The 24,531-nt window shown below is 36.7% G+C and overlaps 1 protein-coding gene across 30 annotated transcripts in view; it reads left to right on the top strand.

Moving 5' to 3' along the window:
* DLGAP2 (DLG associated protein 2) overlaps positions 1–24,531 on the top strand; it is a 454,715-nt gene that overhangs the window by 295,356 nt on the left and 134,828 nt on the right. For 16 of the 30 annotated variants that reach the window (XM_088162316.1, XM_088162319.1, XM_088162314.1 and 13 more), the window contains one exon: positions 4,088–4,120. The exons of 7 other annotated variants lie outside the window; for them this stretch is intronic. In XM_088162316.1, the coding sequence (XP_088018442.1) occupies positions 4,088–4,120 (33 nt within the window). Of the gene's footprint in view, positions 1–4,087; positions 4,121–7,021; positions 7,142–24,531 lie in introns of all 30 variants that reach the window. 7 more of the 30 variants (XM_088162323.1, XM_088162324.1, XM_088162320.1 and 4 more) reach the window with 1 other exon arrangement.

Here is a 24,531-nt window from a genome sequence, read left to right as displayed (position 1 = left end):
CCCCCTCTAGAAGCTAATGCAAAGAATTGTTCACCTACTTCTCCTTTAGCCTCTGGCTTTAGGTTTGGGTAGTACCAATTTAACCCTCAAATCTTGGTGCAGCCAAACTCACAATCCCAATCCAATCCTGAGTTACGTGCTAATAGTTTTCACTGACCTGGTTGTCAAAATACAGTTGTAACTTCTAGTTAATGCAAATCATCTTTCATCTTCAGCCATTGCAGCTCTATGTCACTCTTCATTCTCCTCTTTGCAACCAGCCCTTTGTATTCCAAATATGAGCAGCTGGACTTCACTCATCTTGTTTAAAGAAGACTTGAGCTTTGTAGAATTCATGGTCCAGGTGTTGTGCACATCTGCAAGGATTCCTTGCTGTCCAGTTAGGGGCTTATAATAAAATAAGATTAAGTCTAACTGGAGATTTAGCAAAACAGAGAGACACCTATTTCTTGCTGACAATCGCTGTTAAAACACTTAGAAGCAGGGCAAAATCGTGTATTTTCAAGAGAACACGATTTAGCATTCATTAGCTTCTTCTAACCTTTCTAAGCAGGTACCAGCTCCCAGAGACAGTTTGGTATTACATCATCTTGTTGCCAAAGCCCTGGAGAGCTTTTAATGTTAAATGACTTAAATGTGCTCTGCACCTTAAATGTATTTTCCTGTGCACTGTAAAAGTCATCCCTTCCACTCATTTTGTGTTGGCATTCTGCCAGCACATGTCAGTGGCAGCCCTACAGTGCTTTGATATTTTACTGTAAATTTTACTCGGAGTACAACGAGAGGGGAAATCAAAAGCTGAGCACTGCATTGTGCAGTGAACACTGTAAAATAGGAGGAATGGACCTTGGAGGCAAGATAGAGAGAGGACTACATCTTTGCTAATCAACTCTAGGAAGAAATAATTAATTTATTGTCATGAAAATCTTGTACTATCTCCAATGTCTATTTTGCACTGAACTAATAAAATGTGGTGCACCAGAGATACTTCTTGCTAAAAAGTGCACACACATTCCCTTTTTAAAAAAACATGCTTTGCATTATAATGCAAAGTCAACTTTATTGTCAAACACCAGTTTTATTACCTAAATCAATGATTTATAGTATGAATCAGATCTGGATTTCATTAGTGTGAAACTTGATAGCTGCTTGATACCTTGATAACTGCTAATGTGGCCATGTTGCCATAAAAGGGGATGAAAGTGTGTGTCACTTTTATGTTCTCCACTTTCATCTCAGATTCCTGCTGCTTATAAAGTCTTATGTATGAAAATAAAAGTGAATAGCAACAAATCTGGGCAATTCACTAAATAAATGGAATGGAAGAAAATTGGATTCCACCTGTTCGGGCTTGCTTAATTGAAAATCAGTCAAAGAAACTGAAAAATGCTCTTAATACAGGAAATTATGATTTTTCTGCTACCCTTGGAGTTCATGGAAGAGTAGAAGAAATCTTATGGCAGAGACTAAATATTCCAGTTGTTTCAGCAAAGGTTTCATTCCGTTATAACTGCAGTAATTTAATGTATTGAACTCTAGCAGGGAAATGTTGCACACTGTATTTATCTTTATATGGGAAACTTTACCTTGCCTGCCTGTGCAGTGTTAGCTCATATCATTCTTTGTGAAATGTAATGATGGAATTGGGGCATGTGGATCATGATTTGTGGGTTCAATATACCATAAAATCTTCTGGTTTCAGCTAGCAAAGTAGGTCGGATTTTCTTTAACAGTTCACACAGGACACATGCTTGGGTGACAAACTACCTTGTTTTCAGTTAGTGTAGGCTGACTTGTAAGAAAATAAACACATCCACAATTTATATCATCAGCTTAACACAAAGTATTACACAGTAGTGTTGTTTTATGCTAGGACAAGAGCCTAATTAATTGATAAACTTATCTACATTTCTTTCAGAATAGCATTTTTAATAGTGATTTCTGCTGCAAGTTACAAAATGTACATGAACTTTTCAGATACAAGTCCCACTTTTCTGCTTTAGTTGCGGGTTTTTTTTTTGTTTTGGTTTGGGTTTTCTGTTTTAGTTTGGGTTTTTTGGTTGGTTGGTTTTATTTTTAAAAATCTCATTGTCTGAGTAGATATTTTTTCACTGCGATAGGAAGATAATTTTTTCCTCTTCCATTCTTTTTCTTGGATCTTCAGGTTTTGCATCAGGATATTTTTATTAATGATATAGAGCAGATGTTTTCAAGCACCTTATTGCTGTGTCAGGATGTGCCACAGGATGTGCACAGTGACAGCAATTTGGACAATACGAGTGTTAGATAATTTTTGGGTGATTCTGATTTGCAAGGTAGCTGTAAGCTGTCTCTGTGCTCTCAGGGAGCAGTCACTGCCTAGCTAGATGCTCCATTTATGCATAATCTGGTTTTGGTGTGGTTTTTATGGTCTCCTGGGGGACAACATTTTTTATCTCAGACTCTGAAATAAAAAGTCCTGAGGATGCTTTTTTTTTTTTAATTTTTCCTCCGTAGTTTATGATAAAGCTTGAGACCCCTCATACTGGAATTGTTAGTTAATTCATTGTGTTCAGCAATTTGGATTTCAGAAAGCAATTCTCCCTAGTGAATTTGTCACATTTTAGGTGGTTTTCTCCTGTGCTCGCTTACAAAACTAAGCATGTTCACAGTCCTCAGGAAATGTCTCAGTTCAACTGTTGTAAGTTATTAGATCCTAGCACATTTTTTCCTCCTGTCTAAAGAGTTTCTTCTGCTGTTCCAGGAGTTAATTGGTAAATATTTTCCCAATGACTTTCAGAATTAGTTACTGCATCAGAAAAAGTTCAGATTTTCTGTAGCCTAAACCATCAACTTTGAATCTTGTATCTGTTGACTGTTGTAATAAGAAAACAACTTTTTTTTAAGATGAAGCAGTTTATAAACAGTACTTTTCCAGGCACTGCTAGTAAATACAATCAATTCCTAAAAATGTCAAGCAATCTCATTTATAAACATATAGTAGGGTGGATTGGTCAGCCACAACCTGTCTGTTGTGTTTTTCCAAGATAGTGTAGCTGTTGCACCCTTCTGTGATCCCACTTGCCATACGAGAGGAGGAAGGAGTCTGAAGGTCTCACACTTTCTTGGTGAGCTAACTGGGACTTTGTGGGCTGCTCCTAGCAACAGGACTTGTTCTCTAAATGGACTCACATCACTGTCTCGTGTGACAGAACACTAAGAAGGGGTTTCTTTTGTCCTTGTGTGTCTGAGAATTAACCCTTTACCTTGGCAACGCAACAGCGATCCCAGCTGGTATTGACTGCACTTCAGCGGCCTCCACTACTCTGATGGCTGTGGTGTAACTCCTCAAAGCTACCAAATAAATCTTTGTTAAGAGCATGGAATTTCCAAAGGTGCAAAGCACTTCAAAGATGGAATTCTGAGTTGTGGTCTCCGTGCACATTTAGAAGGGGCCATTCTGATGCCTCCAGCATCACTGGTGTGCCTTCCTGCTGTCTCTTCAGATGGGAGTCACCAGTGAAGCCCTCATTGATGCTTTATGCTGTCAGCAGGAATAATTCCAGCTCTTTTCTTTTTTGTAAAGCAGATAGATTGGGGGGAAAAAAGAAAGAAAAAAAAAGTGTGAAAACTAGAATAGACAAAATTAGGTCTCTTATTTGTCTTGATCATGGAAGAAATTTTTTTTTAAAGGGTACAATCTAAAAAGCATTCTGCACTTTTCTAATTATTGTTCTTGTGTACAAAGGTAGAACAAAAGTTTATACACAAGATATATGTTTCTGAAATCAGAGGTTCATTTGCAAAGTATTGTAAAATTCCTACTTAATTGTGGTATGTCTGTCTTAAACAGTAAAATAAATTAACTTCTCATTGTGTTCAAAGCTTTCATCTTTAGATAGATAATATTTTACATTTTTACAAAACTATGGAGAAAAAACCTTCATAATGTAATGTTAAGTTTTCTGCTTTTGCCTTTCTATATATATGATTAAAATTTTATATTGATGATAATGTGATATTTGGTGCCAGGTTTGCTTTTGATTTTTTGTGCTCTTTTAATATTAAATTAGTGTTAAAGATTATCTTTTCACTGTTTTAATTTCAGATTTGGATTCTCTAACAGGGCATGCATTTCCAGGTAAAGTGGACAGTTAGATTAGATTATGTTATTTGTTTGTTTTATACTCAGTTTATTGAGTTTTCTTGGAGGGTGGGGGGAAAGGGGTGTTGTAAAATTTATTTGGTGTGTTTCTGACAGCATTTTGTTATGTGTCAAAATTGTACTATTAGTTGGATTTTTTTTATATTTCAGATAAATGACGAAAAGGTAGCTATTACATGTACTAGTTTAAAGAATAGAATTGAAAATTTGCATTAAATTTAAACTACTATATCATTAATGTAAACAATCCAAGGGGAGAGAATTATTCCAAAACAGGAAGTCCTAATGAAAAGATTTTAAGTTATTCAAGCTTGCATGTGATTCTGTAAGGCAGGTTAAAAAAACCCCACTAGTCAGTATTTAAGGAAAGTAAAGATTCAAGAAATACAAGACTCAATTTGCAGTTTTATTACTAGAAGTGTGTAGGTAAGAGGTTTTGAATAGTAAGAATATTTTCAGTATAGAATCAAGAAAGAATGGTAATACAATTACACTAATCCTCTGGATTCTACTGTACACACACATTTTTTATGCTGTGTGGAACTAAAATTTAAATATAGTACATTCAATTAAAAATTTTAGAATTTTACAACTATACAATTCAAACATTTTGAGTTGGGAATTTTTAACAAAATAGAAGGGAAGAGAATGTGATGCTAAGTAATCATGTGAACTTTTGTGTTACTTGGGCAGAGATTTTGGCACAGAAGGAATATAAATGAACACTTTCTGAAATAAAGTAAATGTCTGCTGCAAATATGCAGGCTCTTTCTGTACTCAAAATTTTCTTGAATAATGCTTCAGTTGAACAGGCTGTGAAAAGTAAGGCATAATATTTGTATAACAAAGAGATTTAGTCAAAATTTGTGATGATATTTCTCATTAGAATGATATCACTATTGTCATTGGCTTCTCTAGTGTCTAGTGCATAGTACAATATTCCTCCTTCAGTTTTTCCTTAAAGATCTTTCTTTAAAAATTATGGGACAGTAGATTCATTTGAGGTTTTCCAAGTATTCCTGCACTGTAGGCATTAGGTATGCTGTAAGATATAGAACAAAAAAGACCAACAAAACAAAAAAGTTTAGAAGTTCATTATAATGAAATTTGTGTGCAGTGTGGAGCAGATCTGGGTACAGAGTCTGTCAGTTATTTGTACTTAAATACAGCAGCACAATAAGTGAAATCTGTTTGAGAATTCAGAAGACTAAGTGCAGATTTTGTAACTTTCATCTCAGATGAGGAAACTCTTATTTTGAGTGGTTTGGTTTGGTTTGAGTAAGGATATCTATGGAATAACATATTGCTTAATTAGGGCCATCCTGTAAATTTGATGCTCGTAAGTGCTGTCAAATATATGCATGTGTCACCAAAACAGACATTGAGACAAGCAGGATAAGTGTATCTTTTTTTTTTCCTCTACTTTTTAAAGGTTGAGTCTGCTTTTGTTTTTGCATGAATATTTTATGTTACTAGATGGTGCTGTCATGGTGTGTCGCATTCTTACTTTGTAATATGACAACATAATCATAATAAGCAATACTGACAACAGAGCCTTATATTGATACATATGCCTCAGAATTATGGCAAAGAGAAATCAACATTATTCTGCATGGAAAAATGTCCTGAATTGCACGACAGGTGCTTTAAATGCCTGCATTCCATTCCAGGTGTAGCTGTGCACAAATCCATCAAATGGCCCATTATTTAGCACAGACAGAAATATCTTTGAATCTAACAAACTGTCAAAGGGATGTAGGAGAATAGTATAGGCAGCCAATAATCATAAAAGCCTGGCATGGACTTAACTTGAATAGATATTCATTTGGAGACTCGTAATATGAACATGCTACTGTGCAGCTCACAGAAATCACTAGAAGAACCATCTCCCATTTTATGCTTTATTTGACAGAGTTAAGACGTACTCTTTTCATATAAAAGGGTAAAAGTAGCAGAATGTTCTTTCTTGCCTTCAGCTTTAATTACATTTAATAATCAAGTCATTATAGTATTCTGCTAAAATAGTGCAGAATGTATATTTACAGATGTAGCTAAACTAAAATCCAAAAGGGATGCTTATGTATACATACTGGAAAACACAGAACAGTAAATCCCGATACCTATGTGTTAACAAGATTACTCTCGTTAGGCTAAAGTATGTTAATTTTCAAGCAGATAGAAGAGATCAACATGTAACTTATGCATCTTTAATAGCAATTAGTTAATTAGCTGAGATATGTGTGTTAACAGGTGATTTGTATCTCATGCTGAGCAAACACAAACCCAGCTCATTTGAGATTTCTATTTATCTCACCTTGGAAAGAAGAACACCCTTTGAGCTAATCCAGCAGGATTCATTAATGGGACATCTAAGGGCATGGTGATCCAATAGTTTTTCATTTGACCCTTGGCCAGTGCTCTGCAGGAGCAGAGCATGAAATGATTCCTTTCCTTAAGTCATGTAGCAGTGTCAGTGAAATGCTGAATGGGTGGTACTGCCAGACCCTTAGCAGGGCAGACAGACAAAACCTGCTTCTGCACTGACCTAATCACACAGATTCCAGGGCATAAGGGGTTTACATCCATCGAGATTACTCTAAATTCATGTGAGTTCCCATTTGTATACAACTGCTTTGTGAATTTCAGGCTAGGAGGAAGTACTTTCCCTATCACCACTGGCAACTGCATCAGCTGCCCTCTGTTTTCTGTAGATTTGGGCAATCTCTGCTACTTCAGAGACAGATCAAAATATAAACCACACCAAAGTATCTGTCTGTTTTATATGTGAAGAGAAAAAACTATTCTTTATAACCCTCGCAGTTGATCAGCTGAAACCCTAAAGTACGAGATTTGATTATAGTCATTGTCTTAATGCAGAGCTGCAAGTGTTATGGGCATGTTGAGAACTTCCAGAAGCTGGATTAAAGCATCTCTTTTACAATGATATCTAATCTCGTCCTAAAGCTCCAAGCAATGGCGAGTCCTCCAGCTCCCCTGGTAAGCCATTCCAATATTTAATTACCCTTAGTGCTAGGAAATTGAAATGTTGTGGAAAGGTTGAATTTGTCTAATTTCCGCTGCCAGTCTTCCTTTTGCTATGCCTTTGTCAGCAACACTGAAAATTCCCCCTTTTTCAGATATGTTTTCTGAACAAATGTCTATAACAAACTGCAGTGACCTGTTGAAAGGTCTCTGTGCACAGAAGCTGTGCCACCTGGCCTGATGAACTTATTGCCCTGATCTGCAAACCTGGCCTCTTTCATAGACTATCACAATTTTATCACTCCTATGACTACTAAAAATTTTTATGCAGTAGTCAAGGTACCTTTCAACTTTTGTTGTGATAAATTTGATATGTTGTACTCTTTAAGGCTCACACTGTAAGACTGGTTTTCTGACAGCTGTCCTAGGAAGCCCTGGTTTTCAAAAACTATGAGAATATATTCACGTAGGATTTTGTAAATGCTGTATATAGAAGTATTTTTTTATTTGTATATAACACTTCCTTCTTAATTCTCCCTTTTTAAGGATTTAGCTACAGTTCAGGTTACAGTGATTGTCTGTATCAAGCAAACCAAGTGGTAATCTTAAAAGGTAACTGACAGAATAGGAAGGAGCATTTTTCCCTAGTTTGATGTGGCTAACATGCAGTATGAGGTGGAAGGGAATGCTCTTATGCCAGCATATAAAATCTAGCAGTTTCAGTCTGGTGAAATCTGGGTGGGCACTGAGTTTTGGGTGATCATTATTCCAAAGAAGAAGGAGAATTAGCCAGGATGAGTCTCTAAGGAGTGGCATGCAAAAAAGGTTAGAGGCTTTAAAGCCTATTTAAATTAATTCCTCAGACTGCATCCCTATAACTAATATCTTGTATTAGCTCACTCAGAAGATTAAGAAAGTACCTTTAACAGAGAGGAGCTCCATGGTGAAGATAATAGCAGTTGTCTGCTTTGATTTCCATGGGGTGTGAAGCATGCCTATGAATTCTTGTTCTGGATCACATAAGAATTAGTTAGGTGCCACCTGAGTTAGGAATCTACAGTAAGTAATCCAAATTCACCTTCTGCATTTCTGTTGATTTTTCTTTTAATTCAGCATTAGCGTGTAGTGTTTTCTCTTTTCCCCACTACCACCCCAAAGAACCCAACTGGCCAGTAAGATCTACAGACTTTGTTTTTCATTGTGTTAATGATGAATGCTGTTTTGTTGCAATTCATCAAAATAGGCTTGAAGTTTTTGGAAATACCTCAGGGGTAAAGTTGTTTCTTTTTCAGACTTCTTCACTGTTGGCAGTGTAATGCTAGATTTCAACTTCTTTTTTTTTTTTTTTTTTTTTTTTTTTTTTGATTTCTGAATGTCACTTAATAGTCTAGGGAACAGACTGTTGTCTTCAGCACTGTCAGTAAAACTAAGCACTAAGTGGAATGAGCGTTCTCAGGTCTTTGAATAATAGTTCGAGCTATGACAGGAACTTGGTATGTGCAGTCCTGTGGGAAGTGTTTAGGGAAAGAGTGTCTCAAATGCTAATCAAATATGAACTCAAAATATCCATTCTAATTCCTGGGTGTATCCAATCAAGGTAGTTGGTCAGTGACCTGCTCATTTTCCAGAAGAAATAACACTTTGTCCATATAATGAGCATCATCTCATGAATTAGTTAATGGCTTGTTGAACTGTGCACTTTCCTATTCACAGATCTGCTAGGTCAAAAATTTAAGTGGACATTTCATTCAGTACACCAGCACTGGGTACTGTGGTTGAAATAAAAGTTTATCTGTTGAGTGTCTTCTCAGCCATATCATTTGCAGTTACTGGAGCATTGAATCAGAAGCACAGAAAGTCTCGTCTTTATCCTTTTTCTCTGCCTTTGCCTAAAGTATGTGTAAGATTGGGTAGAACATGAAGATTGGATGGCTTAGGACAAATAACACTGAGTGGAATTTAGTTCAAGAGTATCAACAACAGAATATCAAAGTTCAGTGTTATTTGATTAGAGCTGACAGATTTTTTACAGAACAAATTTGAAGAAAATACTATTTTGCAGCTGGTTTTGGCTAACTATCATCCTGATTTTATCTGGAGAAATGCTTGCCTAGTCAATTGAGTCTTCTTAGTGCTGGACATTTTTTTAATCTTTCTACTGAATTTCAGTAATATTAACTTTAATGTTCAAAAAAAGTAAGATTTGTCAGCTTAGGCTGAAGACAAGCCTGATTTAAAAAAAAAAAAGTAAACCAAAAATTAAAATGGAAGTCATCAAACCATAAGGGGGTGGATTATGATGAGCTAGTAAACAAAACAAAACTAAACTGAAAAGGTCACTCACAGATGAGCTCCTTTTGAGCTTCTGTAAAACTGAATGGACAAAATCAAACTAAAAAGAAATTATCTCGCATTTATTGTACTCATCTAGTATTCATCTGGTATATATTTTATCGAATTTATACCTTTTTAGTTCTGTTAATTTCTTCCAGTTCTGTGTTTACTCCTTGACTTCTCTATCTCACATAAAAACCATGAGGAGAAAGTTTGTGTGTACCCTATCTTGCCTTTAGACTCTTAGTTGGGATGTAACTGTGAATAGTCCCACTGCTCAAAATATCAGTTTTCCAGATGAACCTGCAGGTAAAATAACATTGATTATGTACCAACATGAAAAGTCTGCTCTGGGAATTTGCACTTGGGGTGGGGCACATATGAAAACATTATTTTAAATGGATTGAGGTTTTTTTTTAATTTGTGTTGTTTCTGAGCTCTTTCAGGCTCCTGGTCCAAAATAACTCATATGTTTTCAGTGTAGGTTGTTCTCGATCCTGCCCTCTTCTGGGTCATTGAGCAATGGGGACTGCATCTCACTGGGCAAATCTTTCCTGGGGTGGGCACACAGAGGTGTTCTGGGGAAGCTGGGCTGGGGCAGGCACAGCATGCTGGTGTGTCCTTGCTCGAGAGTGCAACCCAGTCATGGAGTTACAAAGATGAGAAAACAAATGAAAATGCTTCATCATATAGGAACTTGACAGTTGTGTGAGTCATTCCTGTATTCAAATGTTTATTTCTATATCCTCAATTTCACCTGTTTAATTTCCACCTAAATATAGGCAAAAAACAAAAATGAAGGCATATACACTTTTCTTGGAAATATGGCAATTTCAGAAGTGAAAAAACTATATACTTCTTTAAAATTGGGCATCTCACAGAGACGTATGGTATTGATGCTTTGCCACATGAGTTTATTTTACTCTTTAGGATTACTTGGTCTCATTTCTTTGGATCTTAGCTATGATTCATCTTGTTTAACAAGAATTGAATAAAGAGCTGTTGATATAGAGGTGCTTCAGGTACTATTGGTAATTTCTTAGCCATTTATATAACATGAGTTATACGAAGTCTTAATGAGTTCTGCACAATTCTTGATCTTATTTAATGTGAAGTTAATGATTAATTTTTAGTTCTGTTTTTAATTAATTCTTTTTTGATATTTTATTAATTATTGTTTTTAAGTGCTCTGGGGTATTTCATATTAAGGGTACAGGATGAATCAGTGTAATTATATACCTCATTCATTACCACCAAACAGAATTTAAAGGAACTAAAATAAATTAAAAAAATATTTGGACTCTACCAGATACTGCAGAGCTACAAGGTGTATCTCTGATTTGCAAATGCATGAAGTCATGGCTTGATTCTTCTTTAATTGAGCATGTCTTTTTAGGACTATCTGAAATGTAATTGTTTGAGAGTAGCGAGGGTTATAGTATTTATGATATTGGGTTTCTCAAATTATCCCCAATGTTGAATTAAGGCAGCACTTTTTCCAAAATGTAATTCAACTATTCTTGGTCTCAGCTCTGTGTTTAGACTGTGATGCTGCAGGAGATTGTTGCAACACTTCATAATGTTAAGAGAAACGGGTCAAAGGAAGACTCTGAAATGTTAAAGTCTCTAACTAATGCCACAGTCCACAGGAACTCATATGAAGAAAGATATCAAATTGGAATTTGAGCTAAAGGCAAATCCTTAAGGAGGATAATTTGATTTTTGAATTGAAAAGAGGACAACCATGTTGGCAGTCAAAGCTTGTCTTCTTGCAAGCTTTGACTCCTCATCTAAAACCTGCTGTGTTTAATTTCCTCATTTTAATGGCATGGATTAAATGTAGATTGTTTTCACAGCTAAATATAGAAAATGCTTTTAATTCATCAGGTAGTAGCTTCTTAAATAGACAAATGTTAAATATACTGTATTGATGGGGTTTGTATTTACTGTCATTATGTACTGTCCAGTGTTAATCCTTGGCTACATGTTTAGGCCAGCTCATTACAGCTGAAGGTTGTACTTAGAATAAATAAGTAGTTGATATTAGGACATGTTCTTCTAATATATATATATGAAAATATATAATTTTTACAGGACAAAATATAAATCATTACTATATTTATCCTCAGTGGACAATTAAGTGGTCCAGCAGCACTTTTAAGGAATTTTGGTTGTTTGCTGTTAAAAAAAAAAAAAAAAAAAAAAAAAGTCTATTTTAGTTCTAATTTTTATAGGTATTTATCAAATATAATTTTCCCTAATAATATGTTTTTAAATTTATAGTTTTGAAATATATATTTATTTCAGACCTTTAAATTTTTCCTTTTTTTGAAATGAGCAGTTGGAGCTGTGAATTACAAAAACTGTCCAAGGAGAATAGATGTTCAGATTATTTTCTATAAGCCAACAGAGTCTGCCCAGAATTTTATGCATTGCGTAGATCACAAGTCAGGTATTTCTTTGCTGCTACAAGATTTTTTGACAATAATAAATCATACTGCTATATAAACACATTCTTATGACACTCTCAAATGACACTCTCAAAGCTAAAATGCCATAAGCTGTCTTTAGTACTTCAAAGTAAACCTGCTGATAGAATTTAAATTTTATTTTTGACATAGCTCTTGAACTGTTTCCTTATTCAGATTTTTGCTAAGGAAGTGATCATAATGATCCCAGATGATAGGAGCTGGTGTTTTCCTTGGTTTTCTCTACCTCTGAACAAATGTGGCTGTGTTTCCTGTAATCATAAATTTTGGAGGTGGTAGTGTAAGACTTATCTATCAAGATCAGTGACTTGTGTATTTGTGTTTAATTTTAATGCAAGACTAGGCATTATTAATTAATATGAGGATGACTTTTTACAGTTCTGGTGGTTAACAATCAATTTTTCAGAAACAGAATAGTTATTATTCTTGTTAGCTTGGCAGGGATACTCAACCTGCCTCACAGGTCAAGAACTGGTTATTGCTGTGATTATGAGTCTGTCACAGGGGATTAGAGAATTTGTCCTGTAGGACAATAAAGGCTCATGCACTTTTTCAGTAGCATAATCTAATGCTCATTTATTGCCTATGTTCAATTGCAGGATAAAAATACTCTTGTAATAGTTGCTCTGGTATGTGTAATGCTTTTTTCTTTTTATATCAGCTGATTGTTTAAGCCTTCATTAAAGTGCTAGATCATAAGTAATTAGTTTGTATGAATGAAATGATAGGTTGTACATGTTTGTTTGGATGGATGTAGAAATAGAGGATTGTTTCCCTGTGTCAAGATCTTTGGTTGTAAGAAATCATGCATTGCATTGTAGCTGGAAAAAAGAAGCTAACTGCCCTGTTTAAATTTTATATGTTCTTTAGGTGAAGTTCATAAGTAGAATATATTGCATCCTACTCTTGATCCCTGAATTGCTCCTGACAAATAATCATGTTACCAACCCACAGGACAAGTGATTGTGCTCCAGCATCACAGATTCTTTTCCAGCTACCTGTGCTAGTTTGGTGCACTTGCCAAAATGAGAAAATAACTTAGAAGTCAGATAAATTATCTGCACCCTAATATCACATATAATTAATTAAGTGGTGAAATAAAAAACTTAGTGTTTGTACCTTCTGCATATTTTTATAGTAAGGAAAACCTGTGAGAAGGTGAGTGCCTTAGGGTCCCTGTCAGGGGCTCAGCTCATGAGAACTTCAGAGACAGGGCTATCACTTCATTACAGAGTCTATCAAATGCAGTGTCCAATATAGCTTGCTTTCAAAAGCATCCATTTCCCATGGACAGGTGGTGATTCACTTGCTGACATCAATCAGATTTCTCCTTCAAAAGGAATTCTTCCAGCCTCACTGAGAAAATAGTGTAAGACATTATTCTTTGCAAGGCAAGGATAGCAGACTGCAATCCTATACTTCCAGTAGGTAGAAATTGATGGTGCTCCCCATGATCTTTCCATTTAGACCACAGCTACTCAAGTGTGAAATTTCAGAGTATCTTTAGTGAGAGTATTAGTTCTGCTGTCTTTTTAAGTTCTTATTTTAAAATTTTTCACGGGCTTTTTTAAAATTTAAAAATATAGAACCAGATGTTTTTTAAAAGTACTTTAAAGTGATTTAGATTAATAGCAAGATTCATTAAATCATTGGGGAAGCAAAAGACTTACGACTATGGGAGTGTGTCAGCAGTGTGTTAAATTAGTAACTGTGTGTAGGCTCAATATGAGATTTAACAGGTGCCCCAGATATGTTGTGCTGCATTGAAGTGAATTTTATTTTGGTAACTGAGAGGAGGAAGGAGAGAAAGAAGGAATTGGCCAGTGAAGAAGCTGCTTCTTCACATTCCAGAAAGAATCAGACTAACATCAGAGGCAGGCCAGCTTCAGATGCCTTTCATTGGATCTCCTGCACAACAAAGAGAACTAGATTAGTATATGGTGAGTTGAAAATGGTAGATAATCCCATGAAATACAGGTGAAAAGAGAAAGAAGCATTGTTCTGCATCTGTAATAAAATCTATGCCTATCTCAGCGTTTGCAGCATTTTGTCTGTTTACTGTGTTAGTCTTAGAAGACATACTTTTGTACTTTGTAAGCTGCAATGACAATGAAGCCCCTAGAATGGAAAGCAGCTATCTTAGCTAAATTATGTTGCCTGTTGCTATGGAAATTGTAGCTCATGAATTTTTATGTAAGTGCTTGAGGTACAATACTTATGACATCTTACCTAAAAAGCAATGTTTATACTTCATTTGCCATCGGGTTTTTGCTTTACTTTAATGACAATATTGGGCAATAATCCTCAAGAGCAAATGCTGAAATAACATACCATTCCATGGAAATATGTTTCGTCATAATTAACTGGGCAATTTTTGAATTACAACATAATCAAGAAGTTATCAACCTTTAAATCTGATTTATGTATCCATTGCCAGTGTTTTAAATATCTATAGTTACAGGAAAACGTAAATCATTTCAAGCAAACATTGTTTATTCTGCACATTGCAAGGCCCTACCTGCCTTCTTTCAGTATCCCCTTTATATCATGCTTTGTTCTAAGTTGAGATGTAGTAAAAAACCACAATATTGAGACAGGCTTCAGAGATGAAACCCAAGTCCTCATAAGTTTCATCCAAAACTTCATTTCCTTTTATATCTTATAAAACATTCTCATTGAATATAACCAAAAATTTGTTTTCTTCCTGCAGAGAATTACTTGTATTCTCATAACATATTCCACATCATGTAAAATGCACCCACTGTACCCATTTATTTCTTACTTTATAGAAAAGTGTTATATTTATCTTGAAATCACAGACCAGAATTTGAAACTCATATTTTCCCCCTTATTTTATCAAATTATGTAGCTGCTAAATAAACAGAGAACTCTCTAGCTGCAAGAGACCAGAAACAAGCCAAGCAAAAGAAATTTTCCGAGGAACACTATATTTATGTTAAGCATGTGATCCTAGTAAGGTAATTGTATATTATAAGATGAAAGCAATTCTTTAGGAATATGGAGATACTCTAGTGTCTTCATCTCAAAAAATCAGAGAGCAAAAACATTCCTTGGGCAAACAAGGCATCAACTAACACAAGACTTGCATAGTTTGCCTTCAAGCATTTAGTGGGTTTTTGCTGGGACTTTTGTCAGTAACAGAAGGAAATATAAGTAGTCATAAAAAATTCTTTGCCCTCTCACTTTTCTTTGATCAAACCTTCCTTTCCTCCATGTCTGTAATTATTCAGCTTCATCTGTTGTACGCCCAGGTCATCCCTTTCTTTTTTACACCTGGTCTGATTCCCAGCTGCACCAGCTGAGTGAACCACACTGCCCAGTGCCTGTTACTGCGTCTGCCTCAGCAATCCGATGTGGGCTGTGCTCTGAGCTCCCTTGCTGGCATGGGGCCATCCCCACAGTTAAGTGCCACAGCACTCCTTGCGTGTGTGCCTGGGTGTGTTTCAAGGACTTAGGCTGGCAATGCATCTTTCACAAAAACCAGTTTGGATGCAGGCATATTATTAGAGGAGGTGGAAGAAGGGATGAAGGATTTCAGTGGTACAAACAAGAGCTCTGCAGTGACAGCTGGCTCAAAGCCTGTGTGATAGCCCAGGCCCATTTCATTTACACCAGCTCATGGTTTAACCCCAGCTAGCACAGCCACTCACTCACTCACTCCCCTCCAAGGGGAGAGAATTAAAAGGGTAAAAGTGACAAAACATGATTGGAGATGAAGACAAGTTAATAGGTAAAGCAAAGGCTGCACACACAGGTAAAGCAAAGACCTCATTCACTACTTCATTCAGCTGTCCCCAAGAAAAGTCTCCATCATGTGTAACGCTGCCATGCAAAGACAAAAAGGCAACACTCTGAATTAACTTCCTTCCTTCCATCCCTGCCTTCCTCCTTCTTCCCCCAGCTTTATGTCATGACACCATATGTTGTGAGTCATTTGTGGGTCATTTGGGATCAATGATCAATTGTCCCAGCTGTCCCCTCTAGGCTCCTTGTGCACCCACACCCTCCCCACTGGTGGGGTGAGGTGAGGAGCAGAAAAGGCCTTGGCTCTGTGCAAGCACTGCTCAGCAGTAACAAAAAAACCCACCCCTGTATTATCAGCTCTGTTTACAGCACAAATCCAAATCACAGCCCCATATCAGTTGCTGTGAAAGAAAATTACCTCTGCCAGAACCATCACAACATGTAAATAGAGCCTATACAGATATAATCCTGAGCAACAGTCTGCACTGGTACAGAGATACTATCTCCTTCTAACTATTGCACTTGTTTCTTCTGTAACCATCAGATAGCCAAGTTTTCTCTGTTAAGGCCTGCACAGAACTGCAGTTCCTACTGCAGGGGGCAGTTCCTCCCCTGGTATGCATTATTGTAATGACTGAAGATAATTGGACCATGAAACTTTGCATTGCCTGAGAAAAGGGTACACTTATACCACAATGCCAAAGCGCTTTGCTCTTTTCCTCCCCTGTGCATCATGAGGATGACCCTAGTCACCCTCACTCTCTAATATATATGGATCTTTCTAGAGATATTAAAGTTCTAGCTCAGAACAATCTTACTTATTTTTAAAATACAAGCTTTACAGCCCTTCCTGCCTAGTCTCACAAACAACTTTCCTTGCATGATCTGATTCATTTCAATTAAAGAAGTTTTGTCACCAGGAACTTGTCTTCAACTCCATTTATTTCCAATCATTTCTGCAATCTTTCCACTCTGTCTAATTTTTCTGTTACCTGTTGGTATAATTTAAGATGAGGAATACATTTCACTCTTTCAAACAAACCCAGTTACTGTTCCAATTAATGAAATGACACACTCCCAAGTAAGGATTTGCTTGATGCACTAACTTTGGTCAAGGTGGCTTATAGCTGTTTGTTGATTGTCATGCATTTTAATGATATTAGTGAATTTCATGGTCTGAATACATGTTATACTATTCACTCCTCATATACTCTAAAAAGATACATAGTATGTTATTTTGCTATTTAAGGTCATAGCTTTTGTTATGCAGATTTGTTATGCAATAGGAGACATGTCTGCAATAGAAATTACAGATAGGATGATATGAATGTTTCAATTTTTTTGTCTTTGAAGGCATCTTTTTTATTTATTGAAACAAAAGCACATTTTGTGAGCAAGATCTTTCTCATGTGGACACCAAAATCTTAGTCAATTTGCACAATACAGCAAATTATTTTTTCTTGAAATAGAGGTGTTTGGGGTGTTTGAGATATTTTTCATACCTATAAAGCTGAAGTCTAACCTATTTTCCCATCAGTGCTAGATATGCAAAGAATGCTAGATAAGGTGTCAGCCATGTTACGACAGGACAAAAATATAGCTATCACTGTCTTAAAGTGTTTTTGTGGTAGACTTTATATTCTTAATATTTCTAAAAAGAAAACAAAATTTAAGTTTGATAGATCACTAGACATTCTGGACCAGATTTAGTAAAACTTTCTTCTGGATTGTTAATGCAACTCATAGTGTTCTCATACCCCAATGCTAAGTTCAAAATTCCTAAAAACTGCACTGCTGATTTGCCCTAACTTCACAGAGCCTCTCTTAGAGCAAGTAGGTCAGTTCTGGAAGCTGATTTCCATACCTTAGGCAGTAGAGAAGTACAGCCTGTGGCAGGACAGTGAATGCTGGAAATTCTCAATTCTAAGTCTGCAGTTCTGGACGTGAGCCTCTCCACAACCTGCACCCATGTGGGTGTGAGAAAGAGGAGGGCAGAGGCCTTTGCTTTTTGTGCCCTGCTCTCCACGCTTCAAATTACTCAGCAAAATGGGCAGCTCAGCCCACATGAGCACCTTCTGCTCCGGGTGAGCTGTGGGCCAGGTCTCAGGGGTGTGCAATGGCATGTGTCAGATGGTGAATCAATGCTGGGCTCCCAGGCTCATTAAGCATTGTGGTATAAGGCACTGTGATAGAGTCCCTACATGTATGAGTCATCTCCTGGAGGGGCCCGGGGTAAGAAATAGTCTACACAGTTAGAGAATATTATTAGTAACTACCTTCTAGAATTGGTTGTCTTATTTGTTTTCCTCGTAATTTCCCTGCTTTTTCCTCTAAAAGATAATGTTAAGTCTTGCTAAATCATCCTAGACAGCTATTCATGTTCTTCAGTTGGGGCAAAATGAACAGAGTTAAAACTGACAAGGTTTGGTTGCAGGAAATGCCAAGGACTGGAGATGGCAGGGGCTGTGGGTATTTTTTTGCAGTTGTCACAGACGAGTGGGAGGTTGTGCCATCAACTACCAAATTTCAGCCTTATAGAAAAACTTGTTTGGAAGAGGAGACAGCAGGGAAGATCTCTGCTTCCAAGCAGTGACTAGTGTGTCTGTCTCTCATGTTAGTCTAACTGTTCAGGTCAACTGTTTTTCTGTATTGGAGATACAGAACAAGAACTTTTGAAATGCAAAAGATTTATTCTTCAGGTTTTACTCAAGAGGAAAAAAATCAGCTGAGGTTTAATGAGACTTACCTGGTTCATTTCATTTTTCCTTTTAAAGAAATTCACTGTGGAATCCTTGGCATGATTTATTTGCATATTAAGTATATGATTCTACATTTGATTTTCAGAAGTGACATTCATTCCACCTAAGTATTTACACTCTAGGTGTCTCTGTGAAAGCTAGTTACCTCAGACTCTAGAGTAAATGGAGAGAAGCAAGTACTTTCAGGATAAGATTCATATTCATCTGACCTATTTAAGGTGTCTGTTTTAATATTAGATAAATAGCAACCTATTCACCCAATAGCACTTTATCTCCACCCTAACTGTATATGGACTCAAAAGTGTTTGCCAAGATTCCTTTAGGCAGCTGAGTTTTGCTCCTGTTGAGCCAAATAAATACACAAGATATGTTCGGGCTTCTAAAGAACCTGGAAGTATTTTGGTAGAATTCTAGCCAAGTAATATAAATCTCTTTTTGGGGTTTTAGTGGGTTATAAGTAAATGTTTTTTCCATGAGCTACTCTGCATAAGAATTTATAAGGCATCAAGTACACAGGCAAGTCTTAATTAATCAGGATAACTGATGAGCATGATAACTTGCACAAAATGAGCTCCTATTTAGGCAAATGCAAACACTGAAGTCTAATTCCCCATGAATTGTGTTCATTGTCTGACTTTTCATCCCACATAAGAGCCCATACAGTGGCAATGTTGTTGCTGCCCTGCAGCTGTCTGAGCATTGTTTAGCTGATACCCATGTGCCATGTGGGCATTTGGTTTCTGCCAGCTCTGGTCTCAGGCCTGGTTTCTGACTAAGTGGAGTCACTATTGTGCATTCCCCTACTATTTTCTGATTTTTACAAATTATCTCTAATAATTTGTATTCCCTTTTAAGTCGGGTCTTGAATTCACAGTTAATTGCAAACTTTCAAACCAGTGGACAACCTGATTGCACAAGGTCTTAACTGCACAGGTCTTCTTAAAATTCTATGCTGAAAGTACAAATAAGGCATATATAAATTAGAATATGTAGTGAAATGGCAGTTGCAGACTCTAATATTAATGATGGTCTGGAAAATGGAGGTGAAAGTCCCTAAATTCATATTTATTTGAGTGGTAAATCTTTATAATGCAGTGCCATAGGTAGGCACCTAAACATGGGGTCAGTCTGTACAGAACTTCTTTGGGTTGGTCTGCAGCATAACAAACCTCTGGGTGGAAAAATGTCCGATTTAGTAAGTGAGAATCCAGTGTTTGAAGTGTTGTTATGGACACTCATTGCCAGTAAAGGAGGCTGACAAGGTGTTGATGGCAGGCATGGAAACACAACTGAAAGGGGACTCAGGGGAGCAGCCCGTGTTGGCTCCAAGCTGCCGGCAGCCAGGCGAGCAGCAAGCGAGCAGACACAGACCTGCCCGGGGCAGGGGCAGGGCCAGGGACCTCACTGCTGTCAGCCTCCACTTGGGAACAATTCCAATGCTGCTCCCATCTGTCTCTGCACTGCAGTTAGTTCGGCAGGCAGTGGAACTTCTGTCCACTGAACCCAGCTTTATGCCGCTGTTCTTTGCTTTTTATGTCCTTTTGCATAATAAATTTTAGCTGAGCAGATACACAGTCTTTTTTAACATAAAAATTTTGGCAGATGCTCGAGTGGATAAACAGAATTAATATTATAAAAATCAAGTAAGTTAGATCAACTTAAGATGGCCAAGCCTGTCTCCCACACTGTAATTCATGGTTCTTCTAGATGTCTATACTTATAGTAATTTTGCTCAAGCTCTGAACTGGTAATTTTTGAGCAAGTTTCAAGCCAAAAAACCTTGCAGCCATATTTAATGTGGTACAGTTTGGAGATAAAAAAGCCCTGCTGGGGACTTAGTTGAAGCCCAGTGCTGTGCTAATGACAACTTACATGGTTATCACCATGGAAGTTGGCTCAGGCATAATCATCAAAGCCTGGGACAAAGCTTTACAGAAACCCTCAGTATCCATAATCTCATGTTGTATTTTACCTGCAGTTTGTGAGAACGAAGAGCTGACTGAGATGTTAAGCTAGCTAATAAGGCTTGCAGAAGCACAGGGTTCAGAAAACATCATTAAAGCCGATGATAATTGTAAACAACGCCTTTTCAAATATGATCTTTAAGACTGACTAGAGTGCCACTTAAAATGAACTTTTTAAAGTGGGCTCTGTGTCCAACTGCCTGAAAGAAGTCTCAGGAGTACTTCTACAGCTCTAATCATGATGCTGTGCTTTTCAGGCCTTTTTTTGCTGATCCTGGCTTAAAAGGTCAGACATGTAACATTCATTACTTTGACCTAGCAGCATCAGGCAGCTGTAGCAGAAAAGTCTGTAGCTATTATTCTCTAAACACTTGGAGTAAAAGCTAGAGGCCTCAAAGTCCTGACTTTTGAGTTTTCTCATGTTTCAATGAAAAGATTTTTCTATTGAAAATGACACAAAATATGTCTTGAGTCTATCAATAAGTCTCTAATGTAGGGTGGGAATAGAAAAACAGGAACTGGCTGCCAGCAGCAATTCATACACAACTAGAATACACAGGTGCATATTAGAAGCACAGGATTTGGGATTTGGGGTGGGTTTTTTGTTTTTTTTTCGTATTTATTTATGTAATAATATCTCTCTCTAAGGCTTAATGAAGTGCTTCTAATCTGTAAGGCATCAGGCTGAATATAAACTCACATTAGACATTTTAGTTTTGTCTCCATAGAAACTAAATATTCAAATATGTTAAGTTATTTTTGTCTTTGGAGTACTTATGTGCCTCAGAATTTGGACATGTACTCAGAGAAAAAAAACTATGATCTCAATAAAATTGTGTTGTCTTATGGACTATCAGCAGGTCAATGAGAGGTATTTGAATGACTGGTATGGCAAAAATGAACCCTGGAAAGAGAGAAATTCAGAACTCTGTATTGCAAATGAACTAACCCTAATGTTCCATCAACTTGAAAAATCTATAAAGTGAAATATATCCAATTTAGAATGTCCAGAATCATCACTTTCTTGCAGTCAGGCCTTTGAAATCTAATTGAAGTAAGGAAGTCCATTGAAGGATGGTTATCAATATGATTGGGTAAATTCAATCTCAATTGATACTTTGTTTCTCAGCAGAGAGATTATACTTTCTCAGAATTAAGGAAAAGCACCACTGCAGCTGAATTAAAGTTCACATTATTTGACTTTTAAATATGGAGTTTTACTATAGAAAACGTGTCATCCAAAGTAGGAGACCTCAGAGAATGAAGAGCTTCAACTCAATAGTAAGGAGCTTCAGTTGCAGCACTTCAGAGTGATCGTTTTCAAGCCTTTGACTTAGAAGAGTTAGTGTTTATTTTTACTGATTTTATCTGGATACAGGTAACATATGCAATTCAATTGCTGGGTGCTGCTACTGTACTGAATCAGTACATACTGGTATTTTAAGAGTCATAACTTCCTAGAAGGTACTGACACTCCCTCTCTTAAAATAATTTTATTACATGAGGGACAGTTCGAATGAGTTACGGCAAAATTACAGTAATATCAATAATACCAAAGACAACATGAAGCCTCATTCTTTGTGTCACATAATAGCTTACATTCATTTGTCACTTTCTGTTCTAAGTCAGAAAGACAAAAGAGGAAATGTAAAGAGAAACCACAGGAAGTGCAGGAAAGATGATAACCAGAACATAGTGATAGACAGGAGGAAACCCATGCAGAGGCAGAAAATTTCAACATACAGTAGAGAACAAACTTGATATTTATAGAGATGCTGTGACACAAACACCAGCACACATTACATCTTCATAGCAAAGAACTTCACTGCCTCCAGGAAATAACACAGTAAAATCTTTAATGTTTCTTCAAAGGGTTCAGGTTAACTAAAGAATTACAACACATTTAGTCTGGAGATAATAAAAATCCATGGGATAGTAAAAAGCAGTTTTAAGAAAGACATGGTAAGCAGATTGTCATGGAGAGGTACACTGGAAAAGAGGCCAATTAGCAGTGGAAAGGAGAACAGTAAACTTATGTGCTCCAGGTAGCTGTGTGCACTCAGGGATGTGCCCCTTAATTGCATGGTACTGTCAAAAAAAGGCCATTTTATAGGCTAAGTCCAATTCTATGAGGTTACATTTTCTTAGGGTATACAAAGTCATTTTTTAAAGCAAGTAAATTTGTGTTATCGAATGAACAGAAGGCAATCTATTTATTAAACATAGTGAGCAATGGGCATATGCTACGAATGGTGTGCTATGTCTATGCAGAAGGCAGTCACTAAATTATATAAAACAGATGCTAGCTTTCTTTTTCTTTTAGCTAGACAATATCTGCCTTATGAGTATGCTGTACGTTCATTGTTGTAGTGTCAGACTTACAAAATTATTTCTTGCTTTAAGAATGACAAATATGCTGTCCCAGTTTATGAAGGGAAAATTGAACAGGATATGATGCTGCACAAGAATACTGAAGTACGACTCTATTCACTCGTAAAAGATGGAGACAGGTTGATGTAGTATGCAACAGAGTCAATTCTTTACCAATCAGTGTAAATGCATAGTATTCCATATTTTTATGAGCAGGTTGTTAAAATCTAGAGCCACAAAATAATACAAATTTTAAGGGAGTTCTGCATAACAGGTTGCACTCAAAGCAATGCCAACCTGGAGTTTCTCAGGGCATTGTAGAGTCAAGTTTGAACTCCAAGGATGGAGATATCTGCAGCCTTTCTAGAAAACCTGATCCAATGTTTGAAAGACTTCAAGGGTGTCCCATTAAGTCATATTTAACTCTATCCACCAGGCATGCCAGATGCAGGACTTGACATTTATCTTTGCACACCACATGTTTATTGTCAGCCTGCTCCTCTGCCAGATCCTTGTAAATAACAGTAATAATAGGCGTTGTACTGACCTTTCCCCTAAACTGATGCTACTGACAGAGGGCTGTCATCTCCTCCAGAAAGTAGAGAAGGTGTTAAACAGCTGACCCCAGTTTTAAGGTGTGGAGATGCCACTAGTATCCAGCCACGGGCCAAACTTTTTATCAGTGATCACAATACTGCAACCCAGCTGTCGAGCTGATTTTGTGTTCACCATAAGAATAGGTAGTCCATCCATCCAAACCCATGCCTATGGATTTATGAATGGATGTTAATTATACTAATAATACATGTAATAATCATGAATAGTAATGCATTGCATTCGTGTTACTCTTTTTGCAAACAGTATGCTTCCAGTACAGTATTATTTAGTTATTAGTATTTAGTTTGTACACTAGGATGTTTCTGGCTATGCAGCTGTTTCCATCTCAATTCAAAGAGTCTTTGGAATTGGATATTTCAAACACAGATATTATCTTATTCTGCATTTCAGTTCTGTTCCAGATGGGCTGATAAATGATTCTTTCTAGAAGCAGCATTGTAATATGGCTACGGGTCTGATCCCAAGGAAGCTGAAATGAATTAATATAGTCCCATCAATGCTTCTAGGTTTCATATTGGACTCAGTGAACTCCAAGTTGATGTTAAATAAATGCACTTACATTATGGAGACACTGGTGAGAACACCAGCAAAGAATGTTAAGGAAGCATCGTGAGTATGAGTAACTGTAGTTTAAACCTCAACCTGTAATATTTTACAAAATTTACAAGAGATCACTACAAATGGTTATGATGCTACTCATCACATAGACAATTCAGGTAGGAATGAGGCAGTAATGCTTTAGGCCAGAATTCCAAGCAAGATTTTGAAAACTCATGGAATATTTAAAATATGCATTATAAAAGTATATAAAAGTAGATTTAGATTCTTATTCTGAAACCTCCACTGTCTTAGTGCAGAGTAGATGTTGTATTGGTATTGTGATATTATAGTGAAAAACAGTAAAGAAATATAAATACACGCACCAAATGATGGTGTGTGATGAAAAATATTCAAAAGCAACAATTTTGTGAATAATTTAACTGTTTTGGGAAATGATTTTTTCTTTTTCCATCAAACTGGAAACTTGCTCACAAAAGATTTCAGTCTTACGCAATGAGTTCTCATAAAGAATCTTTAAAAAAGTTGTTACCTGCATTGTAAAAAAA

Source organism: Sturnus vulgaris, chromosome 3 (assembly GCF_052056855.1).
Source record: "Sturnus vulgaris isolate bStuVul1 chromosome 3, bStuVul1.hap1, whole genome shotgun sequence".
Lineage (NCBI taxonomy): Eukaryota > Metazoa > Chordata > Aves > Passeriformes > Sturnidae > Sturnus > Sturnus vulgaris.
The sequence above is the reverse complement of the archived record's forward strand: the minus strand, read 5'-3'. Positions and strand labels throughout refer to the sequence as shown.